At 44.8% G+C, this 12,019-nt stretch overlaps 1 protein-coding gene across 1 annotated transcript in view; it reads left to right on the forward strand.

Moving 5' to 3' along the window:
• The first annotated feature begins 1,495 nt into the window (after window positions 1–1,495).
• The window catches only part of AP5Z1 (adaptor related protein complex 5 subunit zeta 1), a 29,586-nt gene continuing 19,062 nt past the window's right edge, over window positions 1,496–12,019 (forward strand). The window contains exon 1 of the mRNA XM_077140503.1: window positions 1,496–1,555. Coding sequence (XP_076996618.1) covers window positions 1,515–1,555 — 41 coding nt within the window. The 5' untranslated portion in view covers window positions 1,496–1,514. The remainder of the gene's footprint in view (window positions 1,556–12,019) is intronic.

Below are 12,019 nucleotides of genomic sequence, written 5' to 3' on the forward strand. Positions count from 1 at the left end.
AGCTTCAGACCCACCCTTCCGCTCTCTGTTGTGATTCTGCTCTGCCAGCTCCCCCTTAGGCCTGGCCAGTTCGGGGTGACAGAGGGAGCCTGGAGGGTAGGAGCTGGTCGCTGTTTCCATCACGTTCTGCCTCTGCCAGCCCAGCAAGCCAAAGGACCTGCCGCAGCGAGCCTGCTCAGAGGTCTGAGTTTTAGGATCTAGAACTTTGACCTCGGTGTCCCCTGGCCCCTGAGATGGCACCTTCTCCTGCGTTTCTGCCCACCTTCCTGGCCATTCCTCAGCAGCCAGGGTGCAGCCGATCTCGCCGCGGCCCTCGCTGGGGGCTGTGCAGTGGCCGGCGATGCCACGCCTCCCACACAGGCCAGCCCAGCCTAGTTTCTTCCTGTGCCGGGACCCTTCTGTCCCGTACGCTCCTCGGGCTCCTCAGGGCCCCCGCGGCCCCCACATCAGCATCTCCACTTGGGCACCTCCGAGACACCACGGCTGGTGCAGGGCACGTGGCCTCCGCCCCTTCCTTTCCTCCCTTCAGATGTCTTCACGCTCAGCCCTCTGACCGCCTCCGCCGCCGCCACCCTACGCAGCGCCCGGGCTTCCCAGCTCCTCGTCTCGGCGGTGTCCTCCCTTCAGGGCGTGCGTGGCTGTTCGGCTCAGGTGTGCATCTGTATCCTTGATGACTGTCTGCCGCTGTAGGCGCCGGGAGGGCAGGGGCTCTGGCTCCCACTCACCACTCTGCCCCAGGGCCCGAAGCTGTGCGGGACTGAGCCGCCTTCAGCTCCTGGAATGAATGGCTCCGGGACTTCCGCGCCCCTCCTGCCCCACTGCCTGGCGAACGGCCCCAGCAGTCGCACACGCTGGAAGCCTGCTTGTCGCCCTTTAGTTCTCCCTTCTGCCCCCAGGTCCTGCACATCTTGTTCCCGATGGCTGCCGAATGCGCCCAACGCGGTCCTCCCGGCCTCACCCAGCCCAGCCTCCGCGCTCCCGGGCCCCGACGGCAACCCCCTCCCGCACACCGCCCCTCCCAGCTCTTTCCCACCCTCCGGTCCCCGCCGCTCCTCCCTGCCGGCCCTGGCGCGTTCAGCCTCCGGAAGCCCGGCCTATTTCCAGAGCCTTGGGGCCACCCCGCCGCCGTCGGGGCACACGTCGGGGTCGGGGAGGCCTTGACCTCCCGGCCCTCCCCAACCCCGGTCTGCTCCTTCGGGGCGCGCCCGGGGCGAGTGACTGTGATCCCGCCTGCCGGTGCTCCACACGCCCGCGCTACGGCGGCCGCCCCGAGCCGCGGGGTCCCCAGCCCCAACCCCCGGGCATCGCCCCCCAGCGAGTGCGGCCACGGCGGCCTGGGAGCGCCCGGAGGGCTGATGGCCCCGCCCCCGCGAGGCTCCGCCGCGGAGCACATTGACCAACGGCGTGCTCGCCCCGCCCCCTGAGGGCCCTCACGTGACGCGGCACATGACACGACCCCGGAAGTGGTCGGAGCGCTCGGCGGCGGCGGCGGCGGCGGCGGCGGCGGCGGCGGCATGTTCACGGCGGGGGCGGCGAGTCTGCTGCGCCAGGCCAGGTGCGGGCACGTTGCGGCCCCTGCGGGCCCGGGCGGCGACCCCTCGCCCCTGCTCCTCACCTCAGAGTCCGGGCCCGCTCCGGGGGCGGGGGAAGCAGCGCGTCCAGGCGTGGGGTGGGAGGCCCGGGAAGGCCACGCCGGATCCCCGGGGGAGGCGAGGCCTGGTTGGGATGGGCAGCGGGAGTCAGGGAGGACATAGGACTGCCAAACCGGAGACGGAAGGCGGTAGCAGAGCCTTTGGGGCAGTTTGGACTGGAAAGCAGCAGCGGGGAGCCGCTGACGGGTTTTGCGCAGATGGGTCCTGTAGGAAGATCATTTGGGGGATGTGTGGCCCTTCTGGCAGGGTCTCCGTTATAACTGCAGACCCCAACCCGGCAGCCTCCGCAGGCTCCTTCAGAATCGGACTAGCCCTCTCACCTTTCTGCCTCTCCCGTGTCTTGGATGTGTCTGTCCCTCTGTTGGTAGGTGACTGGACCAATTGTAGCTAGTTTAAACAAACCAACCAAAACCTGGGGGCAGGGCGTGGTGGTGGTGGGGAATAACCGGGATTGACCCCGCGGCCACCCCGGGGCCCTCCTCTCGAGTCTGTGTCCCAGGTGCCCTGGTCCCCTCTCGCACATCGGAATTCCAGATCCCTGGGCACAAACCTCTGCTGGGCCCAGAATGGGTCTGTCAGGCACATGTCAGCAGCTGTGGCCTGGCGGTGGGCAGGGCACCCTCTCAGAGATTCCCCCCAGGGGCACCTGGCACGTCACTCCTCCACGAGTAACATTTGCCTGTCTTTTAGACTGGGACAGAAATCAGAAAACAAGTTTCTTGTTTTTTGACCTTGATAAATCTCAACACGTTGTCAGGGCTCAGTGGACGTTTTTTAAATACATAAATCAAGGTATTAAAGAATAGTGGTAGGCTTACCTTACAGCACGTCACAGTGTTAGCCCTTCTGTGTAGAGATGTAGCTCTTGTTCCCAGAAGTTGAAGTCTCATTGAGGGACTCCTTTGAAAAGAAATTTTAGACTAAATTTCCCTTTCTTTTCTTCACTTTTTATATGTATACCTCCACATTTCCTCTAGCACTTGAATCTTGATTTATTTTGAAGCTGCAGATTCTGTTGAGATGTATTCCCAAAGCGTATATTCTGTCCAGTATAAACAATGATCACAGTGTCCTCGCTCAGTTGTACAATCATCACTCGCAATTTTAGACAGTTTTCTTTGCTCCAAAGAAAAATAACAGATAAACACACCTACATCAGATTGAAAACACAAAATTCCCCTTACCTCTTGGGACACCCCCCACACATATTATATGCCCCTAGTGTTGTTGTACTCGGGAGGTATTCCTGTTGAGTATAGTCCATAACATGCAATAGGTAGTTTTTCCCATATACCGTTTTGTTACTAACTCTTTGTAAAAGTGTCATACCCTTGACGTAGTGCATGTGAGAACTTATATTTATAATACTCATCGGTGAGATGGCTTTAAACAAACCCTTTCCATAATATTCACCTTTAGTATGGCACTGTTGCTTATAATCCCACTAACGAACCACCATCACCTCTGTCCATTCCCATACATCTAAGTTCAACCATGTTAATAAGCCAATACATATTAGGTAACCCCTCGCCTTTCTCTAGCTTCTGTCCATAACTACGTCCCCTATATTCCACACTGTAAGACTCTTGAGTTTACACTTACCAGGGGGTTCATATTAGTGAGGTCGTACAGTGTCTGTCCTTTTGTGTCTGACTTATTTCCCTCAGCATTATGTCCTCAGGGTTCATCCAGGTCGCCATGTGCTTCGGGACACCAGTTCATCTCACTGCTGCATTATATTCCATCGTATGCACACTCGGCTTATCCCCTCGTCCGCTGATGGGTACTTGGACTGTTTCCATCTTTTGGCGATCGTGAATAATGCTGCTATGAACATGGGCGTAAAAGTCTGTTTGTGTCACTGCTTTGAGCTCTTCGGGGTATATACCGAGTAGTGGTATTGGCAGGTCATAGGTGATTCAGTAGTAGTTTTCTGAGGAATCGCCACACTGTCCTCCACAGCAGCTGCACCGTCTGCATTCCCACCAGCAGTGAGTGAGTGTCCCAGTTTCTCCGCATCCTCGCCATCGTTTGTCATTTCCCGTTTGTTTAATGGCAGCCCTCCTTATAGGTGTGAGGTGATGTCTCACTGTGATTTTGGTTTGCATTTCCCTGAAAGCTAATGATGATGAACATCTTGTCACGGGCTTGGTAGCTATTTGTAGTTCCTCATCAGGAAAATGTCTATTCATATCTTTTGCCCACTTTATAATTGCATTGTTTGTTCTTTTGTTGTTGAGTTGTATGATTTCTTTATATATCTTTATATATACTGGATATCAAATCTTTATTGGACATATGGTTTCCAAATATTTTCTCCTATTCACTTGGCTGCCTCTTCACCTTTTTGACAAAGTCCTTTAAGTCACAGAAGAATTTGATTTTGAGGAGTTCCCATTTATCTATTTTTTCTTATGTTGCTTGTGCTTTGGGTGTAAGGTATAAGAACCTACCTCCTATTATTAGGTCTTAAAGATGTTTCCCTATATTTTCTTCTAGGAGTCTTATGGTACTGGCTCTTTTTTTTATTGTATAGTATAGCATATATACAAAGCAAAGAAAGAAAAAAGTAATAGCTTCCAAAGCACTCTTCAACAAACAGTTACAGGACAGATCCCCGAGTTTGTCATGGGCTCCTATGCTATAATCTCAGGTTTTTCCTTCTAGCTGCTCCAGAACATTGGAGGCTAGAAGGAATAAATATATTTTTATCCTCACAATTGATTTTTTTTCCTTTTTTGTGAGAAATAACATACATACAAAACAATAAATTTCAAAACACAGCGCAATAATTAGTTATAGAACAGATTTCAGAGTTTGGTGTGGGTTACAATTCCACAATTTTAGGTTTTTACTTCTAGCTGCTGTAAGATACTGGAGTCTAAAACATATCAATATGATTTGGCAATCATACTCGTTTGTTAAACCCGACCTTCTCTGTATAACTCCACCATCACCTTTGACCTTTCTCCTCTTTAGGCGTATTTGTGCTATGCCCATTCTAACTTTTTCATGTTGGGAGGGTCTGTCAGTAATAAGGAGTAGGGAGATGGAACTAGCTGATGTTCTGGAGAGGCTGGGCCCTCTGGGTTTCAGGACTTATGTGGTCCAGGGACCCATCTGAAGGTTGTAGGTTTCTGGAAAGCTACCCTAGTGCATGGAACCTTTGCAGAATCTTATATATTGCCCTAGGTGTTCTTTAGGATTGGCTGGAATGGCTTTGGTTGGGCTTTGGCAGATTATGATAGGTAGCAATGGCTAATTGAAGTTTGAGTAAGAACAACCTCCAGAGTAGCCTCTCGACTATTTGAACTCTCTCAGCCACTGACACCTTATTTGTTACATTTCTTTTCCCCCCTTGGTATTGGCTCTTATATTTAGATCTTTGGCCCATTTTGAGTTAATTTTTGTATATGGTGTGAGGTATAGGTCCTCTTTCATTGCTTTGGCTATGGATATCCAGTTCTCCCAGCCCCATTTGTTGGAAAGACTGTTCTGTCCCAAGTCAGTGCATTTGGAGGCCTTGCCGCAGATCGGTTGGCCATAGATCTGGGGGTCTATTTCTAAATTCTCAATTTGATTCCATTGCTCAGTATGTCTGCCTTTGTGCCAATATCATGCTGTTTTGACCACAGTAGCTTTATTGTCCGGAATTTTAAGTCCTCCCATTCCATTCTTTTTTAGGATGTTTTTGGCCCTTTCCCTTTCAAATAAATTTAATGACTAGCTTTTCCAGGTCTTCAAAGTAAGCTGTTGGAATTTTGATTGGTATGGAAACTGGATCAGTTTCAGTAGAACTGACACCTTAGCCGCATTTAACCTTCCTGTCCATGAAGACGATGTGTCTTTCCACCTACATAGATCTTCTTGGATTTCTTTTGGCAGTGTTTTGTAGTTTTCTGTGGACAGGTCCTTTACATCCCTGGTTAAATTTACTCCTAAATACTTGATTTGTTTAGTTGCTGTTGTGAATGGAATTTTTTTTAATTTCGTCCTCAGTTAGGTTACCTGTGTGTAGAAGCATTATTGATTTTTGCACATTAATCTTGTATCTCGCCACTTGCCTGAATTTGTTTATTAGCTTAGTAGCTTTGTCGTAGATTTCTCAGGATTTTCCAAATATAGGATCATGTCATCTGCAGTCAACGAAAGCTTTACTACTTGCTTTCTGATTTGGATGCCTTTTATTTCTTTTTCTTGCCTAGTTTTCTTGCTAGAACTTCTAGCACAGTTTTGAAGACTTAACGGTGACAGTGGGCATCCTTGTCTCGTTCCTTATCTTAGGGGGAAAGCTTTCATTCTCTCCCCATTGAGTATGATGCTGGCTGTGGGTTTTTCATATATGCCCTTTATCATATTGAGGTAGTTTCCCTCCTTTTGAAGTATTTTTATCAGAAAAAGATGCTGTATTTTGTCGAATGCTTTTTCAGCATCATTCAAGATGATCATGTGACGTTTCCCTTTTGATTTGTTAATGTGTGTATTACATTGATTTTCTTTTGTTGAACCACCCTTGCATTCCTGGAATAAACCCCACTTGGTCATGGTGTATAATTTCTTTAATGTGCCTTTGGATTAGATTTGCAAATATTTTGTTCACAGTTTTTGCCTCTATGTTCATTAGGGAGATTGGCTATAGTTTTCCTTTCTTGTAGTATCTTTATCTGGTTTTGATATTAGAGTGATGTTAGCTTCATAAAATGAATTAGGTAATGTTCCTTTTACCTCAGTTTTTTGGAAAACTTTGAGTGGGATTGGTGTTAGTTCTTTTTGGAATGTTTTGTAAAATTCCCCTGTGAAGCCATCTGACCCTGGGCTTTTCTTTGTAGGATGATTTTTGATGACTGATTGAATCTCTTTACTTGCAGTTGGTTGGTAGCAGTCTTCTGTTTCTTCTATTTCTTTGAGTCAGTGAAGCTTGTTGGTGTGTTCCCAGGAGTTTGTCCATTTCATCCAAGTTGTCTAGTGTGTTGGTGTGTGGTGTTCATAGTATCCTCTTATCATTTCCTTTATTTCTTCAGGGTTCGTGGTAATGGCCTCGCTCTCATTTCCGATCATATTTATGTGCATCCTCTCTCTTTTTTTCTTTGTCAGCCTAGCTAAGGATCTACCAATTTTACTGATTTTTCTCAAAGAACCAATTATTGGTTTTATTGATTCTGTTGTTTTTTATTCTCCAATTCATTTATTTCTGCATTAGTTTTTGCTTTAATCTTTGTTATTTCTCTGCTTCTATTTGCTTTGGTTTAGTTTGGTCTTCTTTCTCTAATTCCTCCATGTGAGTGGTTAAGTCCTCGATTTTTGCTCTTTCTTCTTTTTTAATCTAGGCATTTAGGGCAATAAATTTCCCTCTCACCACTGCCTTTGCTGCATCTCATAAGTTTTGATATATTATATTCTTCTTTGACCCACTGCTTGTTTAAGAGTGTGTTATTTAACTTCCATATATTTGTGAAAGTTCTGGTTCTTTGGTGCTTATTGATTTCCAGTTTAATTCCATTGTGGTCAGAGAAAGTGCTTTGAATAATTTCAGTGTTTTTAAATTTATAAAGACCTGTTTTGTGCCCAAAATAAATCATCTGTCCTAGAGAATGTTCCATGAGTACTAGAGAAGAGTGTATATACTGGTGTTTGGGGGTGTAACGATTCGTATATGTCTATAAGGTCTAATTCATTTAGCACAATTGTTTGGCTTCTCTCTTTCCTTATTGATCGTCTGTCTGGTTGTCCTAGCTGTAGCGGAGAGTGGTGTAGGGAAGTTTCTCACTCTCTTTGTCAAAACGTCTGTAGTTCCCTTCAGTTTTGTCAACACTTGCCTCATGTACTTTGGAGCTCCTTGATTGGGTGATAACATTTTGGATTGTTATTTCTTCTTGGTAAATTGTCCCTTTTATTAATATGTAGTGTCCTTCCTTGTCTCTTACAACATTTTTGCTTTTAAAGTTTATTTTGTCTGATATTACTAGAGCTACTCCTGCTTTCTTTTAGTTATAGCTTGCATGGAATAGCTTTTTCCATCCTTTCACTTTTAATTTATTTGGGTCCTTGGATCTAAAATGAGCCTCTTGTAAACAGCATATAGATAGATCATATTTTTAAATCCATTTTGCCAATCTGTGTCTTTTAATTGGGAAGTTTAGTTGGTTAACATTCAGAGTTATTACTGAGAAGGCTGTTCTTGAATCTACCATCCTATCCTTTGGGTTTTGTCAGATTTTTTTTCCTCTCCCTCTTTTATTCTTTAAGTTACCTACTAACAGTCTTCAATTCTGTGCCCTCTCCTTTTTTTTTTTTCCTCCTCCTTCAGCTGACAGAACTCCCTTTAATATTTCTTGCAGGGCAGGTCTCTGGTTAACAAATTCTCTCAGCATTTCTTTGTCTGTAAAAATTTTAATCTTTCCCTCACTTTTGAAGGACAACTTTGCTGAATAAAGAATTCTTAGCTGGCATTTTTTTCTATTTCAGAATCATAGATACATTATTCCACTGCCTTCTCACTTCCGTGGTGCCTGTTGAGTAGTCCAAACTCAGTCTTATGTGGCTTCCCTTGTATGTGGTGAGTTGCTTGTCTCTTGCTGCTTTCAGGACTTCCACTTTCTCTTCAGCATTTGATAGTCTGGTTAGCACATGCCTTGGAGTGGGTCTGCCAGGCCTTCATTGGGCTTTCCTTTTGTTTTGCATAGGCAGGCACTGGGAATTGAACCAGGTCTCTGGCGTGGCAGGTGAAAACTCTGCCGCTGAGCCACTGCTGTACGGCCCCTTCATTGGATTTTGATTTGCATATTTATGTCTTTATAAGAAGTTTTCCCCAATTATCTCCTCAGCTGGTTTTCCTAGTCCTTGATTCTTCTCCTTCTGTGACGCCAGTGGTTCTTACATTTGTGTGCGTCACGTTGTCCATCACTTCCCTGAGATCCAATTCAGATTTTCCAGTTTTTCCACCATTTGTTGTTTTGTGTGTTTGAATTCAGTTGCTCTGTCCTCTCGCTCACTTACTTTTTCTTCTGCCTCTTCTGATCTGCTGTTGTGTGTCTCTAGTATATTTTAAATTTGATCTACAGTATCTTTCATTTCTATGAGCTCTATTCTTTTTCTATTTATATTTTCAGATTCTTCTTTACGCTATTCTATTCTCTTCTAGATATCCTTTACATCTTTAGTCAGCCCGTTGAAGTTATCTAAGAGATTTGTATGAACAGCTTTGATTAGCTGTTCCAAATTCTGTCTCCTCCGGCTTGGCCATATCTTCTTTCATTCGACTTTTTGTTGTGGTTTCTTAGCATTTGATTACCTTGGCAAAATTTTTTGTTTTGTTTTTGTCTGTGCTTATTTTTATTTTAAATTTTTAAAATATATACAAAGCAAAGAAAAAAACCTATAATTTTCAAAGCTAACTTCAAGAAATAGTTACAGAACAGATTCCAGAGTTTGTCATGGGCTACCATTCTACCATCTCAGGTTTTTCCTTCTAGCTGCTCCCAAGTACTGAAGGCTGGAAGGAATATTAATAGAGTGATTCAGCAGGCATACATTGTTAAATCTTACTTTCTCTGTTGCACCTCCTCCTTCTCCTTTGATCCCTCTCCCAGTCTATAGGGATCCTTGGGCAATGCCCTTTCTGACTTTTCATGTTGAGAAAGGGTGTCCGTGCTAAAGACTAGGGGATGAAATTAATTGATGATCTTGGAGAGACTCGTCCCTCTGGGTTTCTGGATATATCTGATTTAGGAACCCTCTGGAAATTATAGTTCCAGGAAGGCAAACCTAGTGCATGAAACCTTTAGAGTCTCAGTTTGAGCTCTAGAAGTTCTGAAGAGTCACCTGGAGTGATGTTGGTTGGGGTTTAGCAAACCATGGCAATTAGCACTGTGTAGCTGCAGTTTGCATAAGAGTAGCCTCCAGAATAGCCTCTTGACCCCATCTGATCTCTCTTGGCCACTGATGCCTTTTTTATTATACTTCTTTTCCCGCTTTTGGTCCACAAGGCATTGTCAATCCCATGGTGCCAGGGCCAGACTCATCCCTGGGAGTCACTCCCCATGTTGTCAGGGAGACTTTCACCCCTGAGTGTCGTGTTCCTGGTAGGGAGAAGGCAATGAATAGATAGAGTCTGAGATGTATCCAGGCATTACATTAAGCTCTACAGAATTACAAGATTTTGTTCCTGTTCTGGACTGCAGTGGTTTGGGTTGTTTAAATGAGCTCTCCAGACTGGCTGATTTAGATTGTGTGTTACAGAAAATTTAGGTTCTAGACATAGTAAACCTCTCTGCCTTTAGTCTCGTATAGGTGAAGGTCTAGAGTATATGTCTTAGTGTTTGTAAGTACTGATTTACCTTAGACCCAGCCAGATTGTCTTTGTTTTTAACTCTAATTCAGTTACTATAACTGTTGTCATATGTGGCTGTGCTGGCTTTCAGGGTTGCCGCGCTCCACTCCGGGTCTTAGGGTAACAGCTACTCCAGGTCCCAGGGAAATACCGGCTAATACACATACAGCTCAGTGTCTCAGGATCTAGAAATACATTTGCAATTTCAGACCGAATGTGGCTGCTGTAAGGGCTCACAGCCTCGGCTGCCATTTCCTTAGAAGTATATTTTCTGAAAGACCTTAGCATATCTGTTCTTTTATTTCTGGCTTATTTTGCACAACACATTGCTCTCAAGGTTTATTCAGTTTGTTGTGTGTCTCCAGTGTCCTTCCTTTTTGTAGCTGCACCATATTCCAGCATTTAAATGTATCACCTTGGGCGTTCTGCTCCTCAGTCATTGTACCCTTCGTCTCCCTCCATCTGTTGGCATCATGGATAATGTCCAAAATGAACAAACCATGTCTCACAGTGCCCTCACTTGGTTGTACAATCAGCATTCTCAGTTTTAGACAGTTTTCACTGGTCCAAAACGACAAAGAACTGGCAAACACAACATCACCAAATATCAAATCAAAACTACCCGTTATCACGTGACCCTCCCCGTAGTTATTTGCTCCTGGCATGCTGTGATCCTGTTGATGTCTTCCTGTTAACTCTTGACCATAGCATGTGTTTTTAGTCCCCCTACATCCCTCTACTATTGACTCTTTGTCCACTATCGAACCTTTGAAATAGTTCATGTGAGAACTTATTTATAATTGTAGATTTAATCAGTGGGATACTTGGCACTGTCCATCCCCTTTCAATCATATTCACCTTCACTATGGCAACGCTACTTATAAGCCCGCTAATCAGTCACCATCACTTCTCTCCGTTCCCTTGCACCTAGGTTCAGCTCTTTGGGTAGTCTTTCCCCATCTCTACCTTTTGTGACCTCTAGGCCTGCTATGTTCTACAGTGTAACCTCTGAGATTACCTCTACAAGAGTCGTAATAGCAAAATCATACAGTATCTGTCCTTTTGTGTCCAATTTATTCACTCAGCTTTATATCTTCAAGGTTCATCCAAGTTGTCATATGCTTCAGGACCTCATTTCTTTTTACTGCTGCATAATATTCCAGTGTATGTATACACCACATTTTGTTTATCCACTAGTCCTTTAATGGGCACTTGGATTGTCTCCATCATTTGGCAATTGTGAATAGTGCTGCTGTGAACATCGGTGTGCAAATGTCTGTTCATGTCAGTGTGTTCAGCTCTTCTGGGTATTTACCGAGGATTGGTGTTGGCAGGTCATAGGGAGACTCAATATTTAGTTTTCTGAGGACTCGCCAAACTGTTTTCTACAGCAGCTGTGCCATTATACATTCCCATCAACAGTGAATAAGTGTTCCAATTTCTCCACATCCTCTCCATCATTTTTAGTTTTCCATTTGTTTAATAGCAGCCATTCTTATAGGTGTGAGGTGATATCTAATTGTCACCTTTATTTGCATTTCCCTTATACCTAATGAAAATGAGCAGCTCTTCGTGTGCATTTTAGCCATCTGTATTTGCTCTTCAGAAAAGTTCTGTGCATATCCTCTGCCCATTTATAATTGGGTTGTTATCTTGTTGAGCTGTAATCTTTCTTTATGACACAGAATATCAAGCTTTTATCCGATATGTGGTTTCCAAATATTTTCTCCCATTGAGTTGGTTGTCTTTTCACCTTTTTGACAACGTCCTTAGAGGCACAGAACCTCTTGATCTTAAGGAGTTCCTATATCTATTTTTTCTTTCACTGCTTATGCTTTAGTTGTAACATTTAAGAAGCTACCTCCTATTACTAGATCTTGAAGATATTTTCCCTTCTTCTAGAAGTTTTATGGTATTGGTTCTTATATTTAGGTCTTTAATCCATTTTTAATAGATTTTTATATAGGGTGTGAGGTAGGGGTCCTCGTTCATATTTTTTTGGCTATTGATATCCAGGTCTCACGTGCCCATTTATTGA

The sequence above is a fragment of the Tamandua tetradactyla genome, chromosome 23, assembly GCF_023851605.1.
Source record: "Tamandua tetradactyla isolate mTamTet1 chromosome 23, mTamTet1.pri, whole genome shotgun sequence".
NCBI lineage: Eukaryota > Metazoa > Chordata > Mammalia > Pilosa > Myrmecophagidae > Tamandua > Tamandua tetradactyla.